The 19,943-nt window shown below is 46.2% G+C and overlaps 2 protein-coding genes across 8 annotated transcripts in view; one reads left to right on the forward strand and one right to left on the reverse strand.

The window, feature by feature from the left end:
* The window catches only part of LOC149350121 (uncharacterized), a 602,760-nt gene that overhangs the window by 115,062 nt on the left and 467,755 nt on the right, over nt 1-19,943 (reverse strand). The gene's annotated exons all lie outside the window — the stretch shown is intronic.
* Nucleotides 4,915-16,170, forward strand: LOC149350127 (uncharacterized). Of its 6 annotated transcripts, none has more exons than XR_016290230.1 (5): nt 4,915-5,072; nt 5,697-5,813; nt 9,043-9,160; nt 9,783-9,995; nt 10,050-16,170. XR_016290230.1 is itself a non-coding variant. In XM_089579094.1 (4 exons), the coding sequence occupies exons 1-4, from the start codon at nt 5,062-5,064 to the stop codon at nt 9,924-9,926; spliced, it is 390 nt and encodes a 129-aa protein (XP_089435220.1). In that variant the 5' UTR covers nt 4,915-5,061; the 3' UTR covers nt 9,927-16,170. The 6 variants fall into 6 exon arrangements, 4 of the variants coding, with proteins under 4 accessions (XP_089435220.1, XP_089435221.1, XP_089435222.1 ...); XR_016290231.1 differs by having other exon boundaries at nt 9,806-9,995; XM_089579094.1 differs by having other exon boundaries at nt 9,783-16,170.

Here is a 19,943-nt window from a genome sequence, read left to right on the forward strand (position 1 = left end):
TGAAATCCTACCAGAGGGTTCTTGGGCGCCACCAGGGGCAGGCATTTCGCACTGATGGGGTAGACGAAGAAGACTGTTCTTGTGCTCAAAATGTGGGCTCCGAAGGAGGACCAGCACGAACTGAAGAACATAGTCTGTTGAAGCTTTGGACAACTCGCCGAAGGCACGTGGGCAGTCGACTTTCACAAAGCACGCGTCAGGCGCGAAGCAGCGGCTCCTGGACGATCGTTGCTGCTCCATCTTCAGCCTGCCAGGGAGGCGTTGCGGCATCGCAGCTGGACGCACGAGAGCAGAGATAAGTTGACGAGGTACGCCGCTTACGTGGGCGCAACTGGGAGCTTGCGCTACAGGCTGGGTTGCCCCGGTACGGCTCTCCGGCTCTGCGAATTCTCGACGATGCCCGTTGCAAAACTCGCTGCGAAAAGCACCGAGAATGCAAGCCTCTGGACAAAATGGCGACCTGCAGCAGGCACGTCACGCTCAGAGCGTGACCAGCGGCGAACGGAAATTCGAAGGCACGCGTGCCGCGTGGTGCGCGGGCTTTGAAGCGAACTCCATCTTTCTCTTCTTCCATGGTCGGATAAAAGAGGTTCCGCATTCTCCAGCTCTTTATGGGGAAGCGCTTTTCAGTACTTTCGGTTTCTGCCCCTTAACGCAACTCTTCGCTTTGCACTGGCGGGTTTCGCTTATGGAGTGCCATGTCAGAACGATGACAGATGAGCTGTCAGTCATCTGCAATCTATAGCGATTTGCCTACATTTGCCAATATTTATTTGCTCCTTGTCTCAGTGAAGAGGTTTTCCTTTCTTTTTTGGCGCTTATTGGCACTATGGATGTCAGTCAAGGAGGATAGACCCTATCTGCAGGGCACAATTTAGAAGATTGTATCCCATAGACCTTCCCATATGATTCACGCAGATTTCAGAACTACTGCTCCACGGACCGTCGCAAACCGGTGCAGGCTACTTGTGCTACCGTGTCCAGCGTACTTGCGCCCGATGCACACTCCAGTGAGCAAAATGGGGATGCCCAAGGAGCGCACACTGGAAATGTCTAAGGCGCGTCCCCTTGCGCTAGAAATTAAGACAGGCATATAAACTGCATACGCCGAAGGCCCCGAGTGTCTCTCATCGCTAAATGAGACGTAGGAGCCCATACCTCACTTCCTCCTGTCTCAGTACTTTTTGACTGGATGAAATCAAATAAACCGCGTCACTGTTCTGCTGTGCCGCTATTAGGGATAAGCACTGCACGTAGTCACTGTCACGGATGTACTTCGAGCGGGCAGCACTTACTTCCGACGCCTTGAACTTGTCAGTCATAACAGCTAGCATTTGGTCTCGCAGGAACCCTTTAAAGACGAAGTTCAGAAGAGCAAGGTTCCGGGCTTGTTGGTAATGCATTTAAAGGAAGAAACAGCGCGACGAACGGACACACGAAGAAACGCCACACACACGAGCGTTGTGTGTGTGTGTCGTTTCTTCGTGTGTCCGTGTTTCGGACGACTGAATGCCGGAAGGCATTCAGTCGTATATTGGCAGAAAACAAGAGTCTTGTAGCATATCGCGGGGAGTTTATGCATGCGATCCGGTGCCTCGATATGCGACACATGCGCGCGCACACCACTTTGCAAGCGCAGTTTGATTTCCGTGCAAGTAGTTCACCGGAGGGCACTGCTAATCGCGCTGTGCTGAAACTCTCCGACGTGATCTCATCATCGCCGCTTGAGCAACGTGCCCCCATGTGCGCGCACACTTCGTCGCCACAAACCCTTGGACAAGCGCGACGCCCACTGGAAGGCCACCATCCTTGAACAAAATCTTGAGCTTGCGGTCAACAGCTACAGAATAGGACCATACTTACAACGAATTACGTTCGACATCGATCACGCGCAATTGTGCCAGTTATCGATAGACTGCAGATATATGTTGCGTACCAGCCCCGCCTCCCAATGCCCTTGATATTGGTATGGTATACAACCGCCTGCCAATGGTTGCCACCACATGAGCTCTCGTCGCTACACAGTGAGGGACCTCTGTCTAAATGGACGCTCCATCGCTCGTCGCAGTGCGTGGGCGCCTTCACTGCCAGCCAACATGACTGACAAGCTCGCTACATGTATTTTGTGCCGTTTATCACGAACACTGAGAAACATACTTGTGATGAAGTCCTGGTAGGCGCGTCCTCACCGTACGCCCTTTTTTGAGCGCTGTAACGTGATGGAAAAACGCCAGGGAGCGCCAGCGTCGTCGCACTATTACATCAGCTGAACCCGCCATGCACCGACGCCACGGACGCCTCGGCGGAAAACGGCTACACGGCTGCCAAGCTCATTTCGAGCCGTTTATCGTGTGGGCCAGGTAGCATGCTCGTTGCAAAGCAGGGTTGTTCACATCTGTGGCTAATGTAACAAGGGAGTAATTACTCATTGGCACCCACCCGAGCGCTACAAAGGAAAACTATACAGCTTCGTCAAAAACTTCGAAGCGGTTACCCGTCGGTACGGGGTTCGAGCGGTGGTCCTGGGTTCGAACGCCGGACCAGGACGAAATTTTCTTTAACTTCGAAGTTTCTGAGAAAGCTGTTTAGCTTTCCTTTGTAGCCTTATGGCTGCGCTCGAGTGGATGTCAATGAGTAATTACTCCCTTATTGCAAATCTACTCCACCTTGGGGGATTCCCCTAAAACATTTGTCCCATTTCGAGTTATTTATCAATTCGCTCTCGCCCTACCATAAGCTTGCCGTCCCGGTTAGCTCAACTGGTAGAGCGACTGCTCCGGTGAAGCGGTGGTCCCGGGTTCGAAGCCCGGACCAGGACGAAATTTTCCTTAACTTCGAAGTTTTTGAGAAAGCTGTATGGCTGTAACCGCATTTGTAGCCGTATGGCTCCGCTCGGGTGGATGTCAATGAGTAATTACTCCCTTATTACAAATCTACTCCACCTTGGAGGATTCCCCTGAAAAAATTTGATCATTTGCGTTCTGTTTGCTGTCCACCGAGAGCCGGATTCGTAGCGTTGCTGCATGCAGACTGCGAAACACCAGTGAGTGCCAGCGTCCTCGCATCGCGCATGAGCTGATTCAGTCGCGACGATGCGTCCACTGTCCAAGAGCGGTGTGCGTATCGCAGTGTTTAGCACTTAAAGAATGCGAATCTTTCTAGCGTCGACCCAACGTCTGCTCGATCTGTGCAATTAAAAGCAAGGTTGTAAGGTATAGCGACTGTAAGGAATAGAAAGTTTTTTTTTTTTGCGTTTGTTTAACGGGGTATTTTCCCGACGAATGCACATATTTCTTTCGCGGTACGCTCGAGCTCTGCCACCAGAATAAGTAGGAATGAAATTTCTCGGGTATGGCTGGTGGGAAAACCGCCGCTCGTGGACCAGAGACGGATTAGGGGAAGGAGGGGGAGGGGGGGGCTCTCTTCAAAGCCTGAAAATTTACATTTAAAAAACCATACTCAAACCAATTATTTCCGACGAAAACTGCCCCAGCCTCCCCAGCCGCACCCTGCATTAATCCGGCCCTGTAGTGGCTGTTCTGTGGACGATTAAAGCGCTCCGGACATGCTCGTCAATAGACAAACGCATTCCGTTGTTTTTGTCAGGAGCCACTTTTACTAACAAAAATATTGTGTTGCCATTAGCCAAATCAGGTTCCTCTTCCTATCCTCAGCTCTTCCCTCAGTCCTCTCGATTCAGCCGGACCAAACCAGTTGCCGAAACCAGAATTTATTTTACGCGGTGCGCAACATCGGTTACATCAACTACGGTGCGCCCTCTCTTCACGCTACTGAAACTGTCCAGATTACCAATTCCAAAACAGTTGTCTCGACCGAGTCTCCTCGAAGTTCCCCAATCCCTCGGAGTCCTCTTTGCCAGCGGGTTGTTGGACGCTGTAAACTTCGCTTCTTTTCGAATTTTTTCTAGTGCGATGCAGGCACCGGGCCCCAATCGGTTTCTGGAAACCGCCGGTTGGCGTCCCTTACTTTGCAGTCGCGCAGGCCCTGTTGGGAATAACGGTGTGCCTTACTATATCTACTACGGTATACCTTTCTATCTTGCCCTTACTATTTCGAACAGTTCCGCGGCGTGTGTTTCAGCGAACACTATAAAAAACTTTGAAAAATAGGCTCTTTAGGATAAAAATATGGCTTTTGCGGCATAGTATTAGGAGTGCTGGCGGACACCAGAAAACCGGTGAATCGTCTTAAGTATCTTGTTAACTAATTTTTAATAATTAACTTTTTAACTAGCAGAGTAAGGCCCCTAGTTGCAATTAGAGATTTGTAGCCAGTCGTCAGTAACAGCTATATCAGTTTTTAGAATTTCGAAAACACGAATACCCTTGGCGCTGTGGCTCGACAAAGTTTGGCTTTTTCGACTAGTTACGTGCACTGGAGGGGTTGCTTTGCCTGCAAGCTTTAAAAAGCGCATGTATTTTGCACGGTGCAGCCAGATTTTCCTGAGCCACAGCGGGGAAGGTAATCGCGTTTTCGAAATTCTAAAAATTGATATGGCTATTACTAACCGCTGGCTACAAATCCGTAATTGCAACTAGGCGTCTCCGTTGCTCGCAAAAATCATCTTCAGACCAAAGAATGGCCTGCCGATCAAGGCGCTGAAGGCGATAGAAATCGCGCGAGCCATCACCGAGGCATGCAACAACTTCACGAATGAAGACTTTATAGTCAGACTAAGAACAGGATCGAACATCATCACAGCAAGTACTTCGACCGAAGAAGTAGCGAAGCGCGCTGAGACGGCGGCCAAGAAGGGGGACGCAGCGGAAAGCCGGCTTCGTAAAATATGACGCAACCGCCTCTCCTAATATTTTATCCATTTATTTTAGTTTCGGTTTCGATTTTATGGATTCACTTTTTGCTTGTTTGCGCTTGTGTACTTGTGTACTCTTCGCGTACTTGTAGACAAGCTTCTGGCATGTTTTGCCATTAGTAGAAAGCGAAATTTTTTTTGTACAGCCGATTTTAGCTTTTTTGCGTCGTTTCGTAGTGGCCCAGTCCGCTCTCCTCAGAAGTCGCTGGTCCTGGTGTGCCCAGGGGATGCTGAAATTGTGAGTTGCTCTCATCCACTTCAGTGTCATCGCATTTCGGTGGGGAAATTGCAGACAAGTGAGAGGAACTGTTTCGATGACATTTTCGTGTACGACGTTGAAGAAGATTGACGACTACCATAAATTGGCTCTGTGTCACGTGCTTGTTATCTATTAATACTAGTGCGCGTCGAAGGAATTTTTTCTTTGGTAACTGTTGCATTGGCTCTATTGTGGCCGCATCGGCCGATAATACAATGGCAACGCGAGGATGGGTTAGATGAAACGCAGTCCATATTGTAATCGCAAAAAATCAATTAGTTCAAAGTGTAATCGGCTCTTCACGTAGTTTCAAACAAGCTTCTGGCATGTTTTGCCATTAGTAGAAAGTGGAATTTTTCTTGTACAGCTGATTTTAGCTTTTCTGCGTCGTTTCATAGTGGCCCAAGCCGCTCTCTAAAGAAGTCGCTGGTCCTGGGGCCCGATTCTCGATATTCACATTCGCCTGTCGGCACCATATTGCCTCTCTGATTGGCTCTCAGAAGTGTCAATCGCCGTCAATGAGCGTGTTAATCAGGGTCGATTACAGGCGCACTTTTTGCGGTGACGCCGATTTGACGTGGCATTGAAAATGTATTTTCGCAGCGCTATTCTTGGTGCCTGGCTGGTACAGTCGGGGACAAAAGTCTCCGGACCACGAGTTCTTCTAAAGAAACCCATAGCTCTGCTATTAGTCGGCGGCTGGAGACCACACTTGTGGAGGTAAGAGTTAATTTTTCGTTCTTTCATCTCCACAAGTGCGGTCTCCAGCCCGTTTGTGGAACACGTGGTCCGGAGACTTTTGTCCCTGACTGTACATATACGTGATTGTGAAGGGAAAAGACGCTACAAGTGGTCTGTGCGAGAGCACTTACGCTCGACTTGCCAATTTGGAGAAAATAACTGCACACTGGAAATGGCAACTTCCTAAAATCTGATTGGTTGGAACAATATCACATGATAGACACACATTTTGGAGTGATGTCAGAATGACGTTTCATCACATTCACGTTGTGCCGCCATTGCAGAAAATGGCTGAAATTCGCCGCCATCATTTTGCCCGGCGAAAGGTGCCCGAATCATGCAAATGAGTTAGTGAAATGCTGATTTCATCATCATTTATTAACGCTTAAGGGTCCCGTGGGGACATTACATAAGGGGGGGGGGGGGGATACAAGTGTCTGACGGTCATACATAAGAAAAGGCAAAAAAAAAAACGAGAGAGAAAAAAAAACTAGAAAGAAAGCTATAGTCGGATACAACTTAAGTCTGCAGTGAAGCTCCGCCCACAATCAGCCTCCGCGCACAGAATTCCTCCACGACGAAAAAATAGTGCACTGCTTAAGAGTTTCCTGTTACATAAACAAGAAGCTTAGCACAAGAAAAATGTTATGAGCACTAGAATTTTGTTACGTGCAGTGTTTGATATAGTCAAACATTAAAAAACTGGTTTCGTTTGCTTTTTCGATTGGCCAGCGGAGTAATACAGGACGCCACGGACCGCGGCCCAGTGTTAGCAACTGCTGTTTTTTTAAGTTGTATCCTACTATAGACAAAAAAAAAACCTAGCTGATTTATACGGCGTTGTAGCAGCATTTTAACGGGTATTTATTTCAAGACAAAACTAAGCTTACAAAAGTCTTGTTTCGATTGCACAATGCAATGATATCGCGTTATAAGGGCGCATCTGAAATAAGAAACCCTTGACAGCGTGAACGCTTATGCGTAGAGCCGCATAGGGGCGCTAGCTGCTCTCCTGTTGCAAACCCTTCGCTCGCAGTGAGAAATCATCCGTCCGTGCGGTTAGTGTAGCACGAAATTTGCTCGAATGGCGGTTTTGGCCATGGAGGAAAAAAAACTGAGGAGGGAGCGTCCCGCGACAACCTTGAAGCCTAGTCTTTACAAGTAAAGATATAGCAAAAAAAAGAGAGTGTGTCCCCCCGTGACCGCACCACGTGATAGCGTGCGGTAAAGTCTAGCCCCGCTGCGCGCGCGCATGCGCCGATTAGCGCGGCAGACTAACTGTAGATCAACTTCCTTGCTGTAGACGCCCGCGCCGCGGGTCGCGCATACGCGCGCACTAAAAAATACCGGAATCAAAACATAAAGGACCGGCTCGGAGAGCCAAAAACTGAGGGAGAAAACGACTTCAAAACACTCGGCTTGCGAACGCTGGCCGCGTGACGTCATGCTCCCTCCTTAGTTTTTTTTCCTCCATGGTTTTGGCGCTGCGATTTGCTGCTCGTTGCATTCATTCGTCGTTTCTTAAACCCTAGAAGTGGGAAAGGCATAGAGTTTCTTACTATTACCTAGAGGGAAAGCTGGCAAGCCGTCTATGGGAGTTTGCATGGAGACCCCACGTGACCACCTCAGCCACCATGGGCGCTCAAAGCATCATGGGGCGGTGAGCTACTTGTTGCGGAACTGCAACTTTTGGCCAAAAAATAATCAAGAAATAAAGCTGTTTGATAGCTACAAACGTCCTAACATTCAATATCTTGTCTAATGATTGCAACAAACGAGCAGAAAAGCATTTAAGTGCAAAGTTTGCCTAAAATAAGATATGACTAGCTTTCCTATTGGCCAAGTGATGAACACTAAAAAAACTAATATTTCGTAATTAACAGGCGCACTTTTAAAAGTAAATATGTTTTCAGAAAAAATGTTGTTGTTTAGATACTTTAAGAGGTTTTTTAATGGTATTTCGGAAGAGTAAAACCTTTTATTGGCGTCGTGTGTCGTCGCGTCTTCACTACTATGGCTTTTGCACACTGCGTTCGCGCGAAAGTCGTCTGCGCACAGATGAACTACGTTTTCGGAATGAAACGCCTTAGTACTGCCACTCCATGTTCCCGAAAAACTACGACTGTGCCGCAACAAGTAGCTCACCGCCCCATGATGCTTTGAGCGTCCATGTTGGCTGAAGTGCAGCGCCGCCAGCTTTCCCTCTAGGTAGTAGTAAGAAACTCTATGGGGAAAGGTGAGCGATTTTCGCGGTCACCGCGATGCTTTCGAGTTGTCTCTGACTAGACATCTCGTCTGTGCAATCACCTGACGAGGCATATGATGTGGTGGCTATGCAAGGATGCATTGCGGCGAGAAGCAGTGCCGAACTGTCGAGCTCTGAGGGGCGATCACCAGCAGTGAAACGTCGCTGAACGGATGGGCTTTGCGCGCGTGATGAGTGGATGACACGGGCCTCGAATTTCTCCTCTTTGGAGGAGAAATTCGAGGCCCGTGTACTGTGCGATGTCAGTGCACGTTAAAGAACCCCAGGTGGTCGAAATTTCCGGAGCCCTCCACGACGGCGTCTCTCATAGCCTTAGTCGCTTTGGGACGTTAAACCCCATAAACCAAACCAACCAACCGACACGACGGATGTTCGCGCGGTCGAGCAACAAACTCCAGGAATGTGTCGCGCTTCTCGACGAGACTTCCTTGTGTGTGTAGTATCATTCTCATTCCTTTCGCATGCATGCTGGAAATGACTTTAAAACAAGCAGAGGAGTATATGCAGGATGCATGCTGCGAATCCGAAATTTGTATTCTGCATTTCGCGTTGCTTTTTTCAAACTGTGTTTCAGTTTTTGCACACAGCGCCAAGTTGAGAAAACAAAGCCTAGCATGCTATTACGTTGGTCGATTTCTTTGTTTTTGGTGTTGATGAATGTGAAAGGCAGCATCGGTGAAATCAGCTGGAAGGCGTAGTTTCCTTAAGTGTGAAAACAAAATTGCTTGAAACCCTAAAAGAATACTATAACCTGGCTTAAGCATTATTAATGAAGCACACAAAAGTGATTTCGCTATTCAAGCTGAAATTTCCATAACTGTTACATCATCAGTTACACAGCAGTCACGTGGAAATTACCGTAGGAGGGTGGAAAAAATTATTTTTCTAAGGGCACACGGAAAACAAATATACATATATGAGTCTTGTACATTTTATTTACAGGTGTGGTGTTCCTGCTGGTGAAGGTTCCAGCTCACAAGAAGTCCGTGCGGGATCCATCCATGACCCAATTATGTGCAGTCCATGTCCATGTGCTGCCCGCATGGAAATCGTCAAACTGGTGAGCACGTGCTTAGTGTGTTGTGGCAGGCATGAAGGGATACCATGTTTGCCTGCAGTAAGATTGCATGTGGCCAATGATGTCTGTCTGCATTTATATATAGTTTATTGAGCAAGCAAGAACAGTGTAAATAGAACCACATATGAAAATAATGTAAATTAATCATGTCTGTACTTTTCAGGTGACAGTGGAGATAGGTGTGGGTGACACACAGTGTTGTTCGGTGGCTTGGGATTTCTCTTAGTGACCAATGTCAAGGTAGCCTCATTTCAATTGGTGCAAAATGCAAAAGCATGCATATACTAAAAAACTCAAGGTAGTCATAAACAGTTCAACTTGTGCCCTTCCTTGCTGTGCATTCTGTGGTGGTTTTCTTGAGTATAAAAAGACTATTAATTATTTGTGTCCATCAGTTTGGGAAATGTGCCATCAAGTACCTCTAGCTATATGGCAACACTTCGTTTTGATACTAATGATTGATTTTGCAGTCAGCGTATTTTACATTTGTACGTAGCACTAGAATATAGTTGAACTTGTGGCTTCAACCATTTCACATATTTGGAAACGCAATGTCTAGATTGTTGGGAGATTTCAGTGCACAGCGTTAATGATTAACGTGCAGGTGATGGTGTGCATCTTATGCAGATGTGGTGGACCACTCTCACCGTGGGGTCTCGTGTGCTCGGGAGCCATGATGCCAGATTCATCTTCGCTCACCCCTCGGCTGGACTGGCTGCCTAGCTGGGTTGTCATACTGGGCTCCTGAACGATTACATGAGGTGTCTGCAAAGGTGTCATGGTCATTGTACGGCATGGTCAAGAGTTCTCTGCGAAGGTCAGTGGAGCTTGCACTGTGCAACACAACATATTCATCCACACTCAGCTGCAGGACCATGACACCACTGGCAAATGGTGATAATAGGAGGAGCACCAACATCTACAACAAGGAGGAGGACCCAGCACCATTTGGATTCTACCTGACAGACAGGAAGTGCATGATCAGCAGCTGTGTGCAGGCATTGCACTCACTGCCGTGGTTTTCACGTGTAGCTATGCCGCAAGTAATCAGCGTGCATTTGCTCTGCTTCAAGTTTCATAGCATACTGCAAGGAAGCTGGTGAAGTCATCATTTTGGTGCTGTTCTTTAAATAGGACCGTATTGGTGGTACCCATGACAGTAGAGATCATTTTTGACGGGTGCTGCAGTTATGTGCGAGTCAGGAAGTTCCCCAAGTGTTTAGTCTACCATCTGCCAACTTGCTGAGTGTGTGCTTCAACACATGCTTTGGTGATGGCGAAGAAGTGCCGCCCCTTCGTGTGGTGCCTCCCTATGTGTTCTGTTTGTACACAACGCACATTTTATTTGGTGCTTAAGTTCAGTGAAGGACAGGAAGGCACCAAAATGTTTTCCTTCTAGCACCAGGGTGTTGACTGGACTTGCTTTCACCAGTGCTTTTCTGTTTGCTTTGGTGTTTGTTGAGATCCAGTAGTCCAGAACATGCTCAACATATAGCATGGTCGCTGTGTCTCTAGTTATTTACAACATCTCTTCTTCAGGGTGCAACACGTCTTGTGTGGCACTGTTGGTGTGATAAGATCACAACATGCTTTGCCTCATGGCATTTGGTTGCCTCTGTATGCTTGCTTTCGACTGCTTCTTTCACATGCTGCACGTAGCTATACAGCAGTGAACTATTTTTCCTGAAGGAAAAGTCACATAATTGTTTCATGGTCAATTTCCCAGATGAAAATGCAAGGCCTGGCCAGTGTTCTGACACGTGTACCCATTCCCATCTTCTAGCTGAAATTTGTACCCCTGACGAAAAGCTACAAATTGTACATTAATTCAGTTGAAGGTAACTGGAAGTATAAATTATGCAGCTGGACATAATTTGTGTTTCAATACTAAAGCTCCAAATGGCATTTTGTAGCTGGAAGGGCATGATCCGGTTCAATAAGTCAGCTGGAAATGGATCATAATAGTAGTGGTAGTAGCAGTAGTAGTAGTAGTAGTAGTAGTAGTAGTAGTAGTAGTAGTAGTAGTAGTAGTAAGCACTATTGCTCTTTCTGGGTTACTCAGGCGGTCTTCCCAGGTCTGGGATCTTTTTCTGTGCTGGGCTATCAACCTTGAATGCAACCTTGAATGTAAGGTCACTACCCACCTGTCCGCCCTGTGAAACTGTGTTAGATCCCATTTTCATTGACTCGTCCCCTTGCACTTTGCTTCATATAAGTTGGGGTTGCTGTTTGATTATTTTAAGACAAATCCTAGACAACCTGTTTACCCTCTGCACCCTTAGTGTGACTGGACCGTCAGTGTCCGTGCTGCCATTTTTCCGTTTGGCAAAGGTGACTGGTGGCTACTTCAGTTTGCAAACTAGGCAACACTAATGTGCATGTACACCACTTTGAAACGTTTATGAAACACGGGTCTGTCTCGAAAAAATTCTTATCTTTGTAGACGAGACATATTCGTCAATATGTATTGTTGCACTAGGTAATGATTCGCATCTAGTCTGCATAATGAATTCTAGGATGCATGAAGTTGAGTGATGAAAATAAATTGTTTTGCCAATAATGGCTTCCACAAACTTTTTACTGTGCATGTAAAAGACACCTCATTCCTTTTAGGCAATATGCAACGCCTAAGAGGCATGACAACTCCCCAAAAGTGTAGGGGGACACTTAAGCTCAGCATTCACGGGTATGACACGACAGTGTTTATGGCTCCTTGCAGCGGTTTTCCTTCACACACACAGTCTCTGTTCTTCATTCGTGTTCACACATTTATCACAATTGCCTGAACACAGGTTCCACATTCTTGTCTGAACTCTTCCACACTGCAGTTCACCTGCATAATGTTACTGTAATTACTTTGTCACTAATTGGCACATGTCTAGTTCACTGCAGTAAATACATTACTCAGCTTCAAATTATGCCAACAGCATCCATACATCACTCCCTCCCCCTTCGTACCTCAGCAAAGTCAATATGCCTACACGGCCTAGTTGGTAGCGTGCCTGGCTGGCGATGCAGGGGTCAAGGGTTTCAAAGCAGACAGAAATTAAAATTTTTGTACGTAAAATCTATTACTTTATAAAGTGAAGTAGTTTCAGACATGTGCTTACGTTTGATTCAGATTACAAATCCTCTTTTCAGTGACTTTCACTGCGGACATCCACACGTGAAGCTTGTTTTTTGACACAATGCCGGCTGGATAACACTGGGTTTTCTGCTGAATGGCAGCCTCTCTCCTTGACAGTGGTGTGTGCAGGCTTTCCATACCTTCCTTTTCTGGTTGCTCATGGCAACCAATAACTTCTTAGCACTAATTGCGATGCCATCACATACCATGCAGCACTAATGATATTACTTGGTGTTAATCAGAAAAAAAAAATTATTCTTGTAGTGTTGAAAAAGAATAGCAGCCTGTTTCCACCTGACTTGGTTTGGTTTCATACTTTTGCAAGAGAAAATAGCTAGCAAAGCTGTACAAGATAGTAATTTTTCAGGGGGCTTAAATTTTGTGCAGGGGCACTTGCAATGACTGTAATTTCAGCAATATTTTGCAACCTGTTCTATCATTATATTGGTGATGAATAGTTCCGGTTGATTTATTTAACACTCTCCTCGTGGAAACTCTGAATCAGACTTGCTTACCATTTTTCAAGCTGCCTTAATCATGCTCAAAAAACCAATTTGCCCTCCATGTGCACACACCGCTAGGCATTTTAAGTGTTCTATTTTTTTTTTGCATGCAGTGAAGGAGTTTAATACATACATTGAGGGGAGAAATCTCCAACCTGTCAGTTATGCTTGAGCACCAAAGCGGATTTCAAACGCACCTATCAGGCTTGCCCAAACAAACCAAAACCTCCTTTCCAAGGGATGGAATCATAGGAGTGATGGGAGGCTGCTCTGCACAGCTCACGGGCAGAGCTACAGCTTTGCATCATGGGCTGGGCCTTGAAGGTCACCGCAGCCAAACAGTGCCTGGTCATCTAGAGTGGCCTGAGGGTCGCCGCCGCCCTGTTCAGCACCCCTTCACCCACCCTCACCTGATCCACTGAAGTGGGACTAATAAAGTTATTGCCAACCAAGGGCTGTTGCAGAGCAACTTTGATTGGTCCTCAGTGTCCTTTCAGACATTTGCCGACATTTCAGCACCTACATCTGGTGTGGTGCCCCTCACTGAACTGTAGATGTCATATTTTGAGTGTACATAGAGAGTTGCCTATTTTAGTGCACAGTAAAGGAAACTACTTTGAAAGTGAACGCAATTCATTGAGCATTACTCTCCTGCAGTGCACAATAGTGGCATCACAGGGTCTTTATTGCGTCAGTGTATGGTGTAAATGTTGCCTAGCGGCATTGTGATCCACTGCTCAAAGAGAACCAACAATGGCCCTGATATGTATGAGATCAGGAGTGTAGAGGGAACACTTGCACATCAGGGGCTAGAAACATGACTGAGGCCTCTTGTAGATTGCTCGTGGAGTGCACAGGGCTTGCCAAAATCAATCCACATCATCCAGTGTTATCATGCTGCATTAATGAAGCTTTTGCCAGAATACCACTGCTTGTCTGTGATGCTGCCTCCCTCAAATACTGTGGGCCATGTAAGCCTTGCATTTCTTGCCCCCTTTGTGTGCTGTCTTGCTGCTGTGCATGCTTGTGCTTTTCTTGTTGTGTTGCTGTTCTTCCTTCTTGACTTCACCGTTATTTTTATTCTCCTTCAGCTCCTTGACCTCACCCGGGGCATGTTCTCTTCATGTGTTATCAGTGTGAAGTACATTCACAAATGTATTATGTTGTCTATACAGCTTTGTTTCAAGTGCTAGAAGCCAATGGGGTGCAAATTTATTTTTATTCCCTTGATCGTGCACATGTATGGAACGTTATAGAAAGATAACACTGGTTAACAGTTTTTTCCGTGTAATCTTTTCTACTACGCAACCAATTACTGCTTTCACTCTAAGTACTTCAAGCTGTTCTAACATTTTTTTAAAATGCAAAATTATACTAGAGATTGTACTCCTCACCATTATGTTGTACTGATTTGTTGTGAAGTATGCAGGATCCCGAGTATTTGTTTCTTGAATTGCACCTTTAAAAAGCACTGTGTGAATTCGTTGGAAAAGGTGGATACAATGTTTATTGCACCTCGCCTTTATACATTTCCTGACAGGAAGGAGAGTAAATGAATGAGATGCAATGCCCGTACACATTTAATATCTTTTGTTTTATGTGTTTACTTAAAAAAAAGTCCCTATTCTGTGTACATGATTTTGTGTATTTTTCTTATCTTGGGAATGTGAATGCGCCTATTCCGTGTATATGAGTTTGTGTATTTTTCTTATTTTGGGAATGTGAAAGCTGTGATTGATTGAATATTGGTTTTAGTTTCAGTTTTCATTTAATGGATTGGCTATTTGGTTGTTTGTGTACTTGTAGATCAAATCTTCATGTCACGTATACGTGCTTATCTACAAATGCCTGTGCGGGTCGAATTAATTCAGTCTTTGATAACGGCTGACGCGGAGGGTGTTTGTTCTCTGCGTACGGCCGCCTCGGCCGATACCTGCATTAGCTGTGTTGTCCTGTTTGTTTTCGCAATCATCACACGGACTAATTCCTAATGACTGGCAGATAGCCAAAGTGATACCTATATTTAAATCAAGTGAGCGTTCCTCTCCGCTGGTTTATCGCCCCATCTCGTTAACGAGCACGGTTTGCAAACTTCCTGAGCATACCATCCACAGCAAAAGGCATTAACTACCTTGAAGATGGTAACATTAATTTCAAATATCAGACAGTTTCCGCAAGGGATTTTCAAATGGCACTCAACTAGCTGGTTTCGTTAACGACTTACTATTATCACTTGACGCGGACTTTCAGATTGACGCAGTGTTTCTGGATTTTTCAAAAGCTTGTGATCGGGTTCCTCATCACAGACTTCTGCTGAAACTAGCACAGCTTAACATCCACCCTAACGTGCTCGCTTGGGTTAAGGACTTTATATCATCTAGAACACAGTTCGCCTCGGTTACTGATTCTAACTCTTCCTCTACTATGTGACATCTGGGGTGCCACAATAAAGCTTGCTCGTACCTTTGTTCTTTCTAATCTATATTAATGATTTACCTGCCTGTGTAACATCTAGAGTTCAACTTTTCGCTGATAGCTGCGTAATTTACTGTAACATTACTAGTGACAGTGACCGCCAATCCCTATAATCTGACCTGAATGCAGTGAGCTTATGGTGCCCGTCCTGGTTAATGACATTAAACGTTTCTGAAACAAAACACATCTTTCCCTTGTCATACAGCACGCATTCCAACCACTTAAATTCTCACAATACTGTAGAACTAACAACATTCAAGTACCCGAAATGCGCCTTCAGTTTCACCTAACATGACATCACCATATCGACCTCACCCTAGCGTGTGTTAAGCGCTCACTTGGTCTTCTTTAACGTAACCTCAGACGCCTCTATACATGTTAAAAAAAATGTAGGGTAGATTACACTCTCGTGTAAGACTGATGACAGCGATGCTGTTGAGTTTGGTTCGACTAAGTTAACCGTGGTTATACTCATTTCTATCAATGCAGGTAGGAAACAGGCAAACCATTAAATTACGAGCAGTACATATATATGCACATAGACTTAATCCTTAAGTTTGCCTGCGCCGCAGCAACTGGTCCATCAAAACGAAGATGGCATGTGCTGCACTTTCCAAGGCAATTAAGCTGCCGCTCTTGGGAATGGATTCCAAGAAATGCTCAGAGCAACTGCTGAAACTCTGTCTCATCTGTGCACTTCATCAAAGCGTGTAGCATGTCCCTTATTGTACTCCTGCAGTTCTTGTTTGTGACTGTATTCAAGCATATGCTCCAGTTGTGTAGCGCATGTTACCTGCAAAGCAGCTGACTCTTCGAGGGACCCATCACCTGCTTCCATGCATTGCCATGAACAGCGGCATCATCAGGAATAAATGCCTGACACTTTATTGTGTTTTTTTTCTTTGATGGCCTTGAAGAACCTCACCATGGTGCCTATGTGTTCTATAGTACCCCCCCCCCACCCCTTCCCCCAAGATCAATGAACAGGCATCAGTATGTACAAGTGTTTATTTCAGTACCACCCACGGACGCCTGATGTCCTCTGTCGAAGCGGACAACTAATACAATAGTTGTCGTCCGCTCCGACAGGGGGCGTCCGTGGTTGCCGGATGTTGACGAAGGCACAGTCACTCTTCCTGAGGCCCTAGGGTTTAAAGGTAACAATGGTCGTGTAAATGAATCTGCAGTGGAAGTTAGCAAAAAGCGACTGGAGGATTGCTGGCTGAAAAGCAGAGAGGTGACATCAGGTTAGAAGTGTAGGAAACCGTAGCGAAAGATGATGGCGAATCTTATTGAGAATTAACAACACAGTTGAACAAAAATAAGGAAAAAAACCTGAGTATGGTGGCAATTGCCACCACCCCGTTTCAAAGGAAGCGCTACCATCCATCCATTCATCCATGACCTCATTACTGCGAACACAACCACCGCTGCGCACGACTAACGGAACAACCTACGGCTTAAGCAGCTTTGCTTTTAGAAACTGGCTTATATAACTCTAATACGCCCTAAAATCGAATATGCTACGGCCATTTGGGACCCTGCACAAGCCTGGGGTGCGATTACGAGTTTGTCTCAATTTTGAGACTGTGACGTCGAAATGACACCGCGACACGCTGGACACAAAATCAACCAGTTAGCAGCGAGGTTGTGGTGGCTAGTAGCAGGGCTCCACCCAGGAAGCATTTAGTTGCGCATTAAGGAACCGTATGCTAATGTATTGCTGTAAACATGCCGTTAATAAAGTGAACGTTTTATTTTCCTAACAAACTGTTTCAAACTTAACAACATGAAGCACAACAATTGAAGCGTCCTCAGTTCTGCAACTGAGTTTGTGCGCTGACACTGGAAAAGCGCCGGCTAGGTGGCGTCAGCTGCCGCCCGATTCAAAGGATTAAGCCTTGTACATCCACACACATTGCCCACATACTCAGCCATCGTAAACATGGCAGCCAGAGAAAAAATCAGCTGATTCGATGGCTATCCTCTTTTTTTTTACGAATCAAGGTACTGTGCGGACGCCTTAAGGGGTCAGTCTACTCACCGAGATGAGTGTATAAATAATGGCATATTCTGGTAGTTGGCACCCTATAACATCCATAACGAGGGGTCTGCGCCCGCTTTAGGCAGGAATTTATATTTTATTCCGGCGTTAAAAGTCGCGTAAAAAAGCATGGTGGCGACCCCAAACGTTCATTTTGTTCAAGAAAGTGGTAGTCTTTTTTTTGTAGAAGCATAAGTGAATATACTACGTACCATTTGTATGCCCCAATGTCAGAGAAACGCACGTTTTGTTCTAGTAAACTGTAGAAGGCGTACCGCTCGCTTTTTCTGTAAATCACATAAATATTTATAGTTACACGTACGCAAAACGCAGGCACATTCCCACTTTTAGTTCAGCGTATGCTAGCAGAGACGCAAAAATAAACTCAGCCTATAGTGTCGCCATCTGGTCGTTAGGACGGGAACCATTGCTGTAAACAAACCGACTCTCCACTTAAGCCTAGGAGCGGCGGAATCGTCACTCTAATTATTAAAATAAAGCAAATTTATCTCTTATATGTTTTCTTATAGGCGAAATGAGACGAAGCGAAAGACAGGCGCCCCATTTATGGCCAGTGAACGCACTGAAAAAGGCAGCAACAACGAGAATTCAGTCCGAAGCGAGAGGTCCGGCTATAGTGAACTAGAATACTTTCTAGTGGCGCGAACGGAAGGGAAATGGGCGCTCTTGACACGCCGGACGCCACTGACGGCCGCTGGTGGCGCTGCAGGTCTCTTTTCTAGGACCGCGCGCGCGTCGGTCGAAATCTTTGCGACTTTGCGTTCGGTACGTTGCGCACGTTTTTCTGCTTGTCGCCTTGAAATTTCACGTGTGTTTCGCGTAGCACCAACGAAGACGTCTTATATCTCTTCGAAAGCACCATGTGAAGTACGCAATGGCAAAGAGAAAGACGGGACTCTCACTGTTTTGCTCCGGGAGCATCCTTGTTTGCTGCTCCGAGGGACAAGGAGCATCGAAAAAAGTGCGAGCGGAGTTTGCGAAGACAGGACAAGCCTCTCACAGAAACCGCTGCGGTATGCGAGCACCACTTTGAGCCGCATTTCATTTTGCGCGTCTACGTTCATGTGATCAACGGCAGAGTGCGGATTCCAGGCGGTACCTGACGCGGTGCCTACGCTCTTGCCTGATTGCCCGGCCTATCTTTCCGTAAAGCCCGTGGGAGCAAGGACTCAGCGGAAAAGACCAGCTCCAGCAAGCGTGTCAACAAATAAGAAGAAGCGCCAGGATTCCGTCAGTAGCGCAGCGAACGACGACAATGAAATTGTGGACTCATCGGGAAGCGAAGCGTTCACGACTGGTCCACTTCGTAGTTTAGAAGTTTCCCCTGAGTACTGGTGCCGATTTATGTACGATGGTGCCTCAAGTCTTTGCTTTGTGACAACAAGCATAGAAACAAGCCCTAGAATTGAGGTTGTACATGACAAGGTTGTTTTGTTTGCTGCCACCGGAGATGAAGTGCTCGCACAAGTATTCGTTAGAGGTGCGTTATGTAGTGACACTGTCGTGTGTTCGCTGACAGAAGCGGACAATGCGCTGCGAGGGACAGAGGGAATTTGTGTCTGCAAGGGAGCCATGCTGGACACAGACTTCAGTCAAATAACGGAGCGTTTGACAGAAAAACTACGGGCGGCAAGCATATTGTGAGTGGGCGTGGCATTTTCAGCACAAAATGTCGAGGAAAAGTATATCAAGAAGGTAAGTTCGGCCTCTTAGCCTTTTTTTTTTTAAGTACAACTGCGCTATATTATTTCCTGTCTATGTACATGTGATTCTTATGGTCAAATATTTGAATTTTCAGGAACTCCTTGCGCTGAATGCAAGGGCCTTCGAAAGCTGCTCCTTACAAGAAAGTCACAGACGGCGCGCACCAGAGCCAACCTGTCGGTGAAGAGATCGTCTGCATTGCGGCTCAAGCTGGAAAAGGAAAGAACAGCTCGTCTGAGAAAACGCACCACCTCCATGGAAGAGCGGCTTGTCGCGATGGCGGCAAAAAACAAAAAGATTGCCAAGGAAGATTTTGCTGCCAGAGTCGCTAAGCTTCCTCCGAAACAGCGCGAAGCGGTACACCACGTATTTGAAGCGTCATCACGCAAGAGTCCGAAAGGCATGAAGTACTCGCCACAGTGGGTTTTGGAGTGCATAGTGATGAAAATGAGGAGTGCAAAGCTCTATGAGTACATGCGAAAAGAGAACATACTTGCATTACCCTCTAAAACAACTCTTCGCAAGTATCTCAGTTGCTACAAGGCAGGCTTTGGATTCAATACAAAAGTTTTTGATGTGCTGAAACAAGCTACTAGCACCATGGATGAAATCCAAAAACGTAACATCTCAAAGCTGCTCTTTAGCTTTGCAATTGCCCAGCTGCCTAACAATATGCAGGTATCCTGCTTAATGAAGAATTCGCGGCTGCTGGTCTGAAAATGCCGAATTTCATACTACAATAATAGGCTTTAATTCCAAAAAAGGAGAAAGAATTGGTACATGAACCGACGCGCGCAGCTAACGAGGAAAGCTAGAACCCGTGCGCCTGTCAGCCGGCCACTCTAAGGAACAGCGCGCCGCCAGTTTCTCGCTGATACTTGAGTTTGCCCT

This window comes from Amblyomma mixtum, chromosome 3, assembly GCF_055824585.1.
Source record: "Amblyomma mixtum isolate Tamu chromosome 3, ASM5582458v1, whole genome shotgun sequence".
Taxonomy (NCBI): domain Eukaryota; kingdom Metazoa; phylum Arthropoda; class Arachnida; order Ixodida; family Ixodidae; genus Amblyomma; species Amblyomma mixtum.

What these genes read in the sequence shown, in the direction of transcription:
- LOC149350127 (XM_089579094.1), top strand. An exon ending in TGGAGACCACACTTGTGGAG is followed by an intron (nt 5,814 to 9,042) that starts GTAAGAGTTAAT and finishes TTTTATTTACAG; the next exon opens with GTGTGGTGTTCCTGCTGGTG. An exon ending in GCATGGAAATCGTCAAACTG is followed by an intron (nt 9,161 to 9,782) that starts GTGAGCACGTGC and finishes ATTAACGTGCAG; the next exon opens with GTGATGGTGTGCATCTTATG.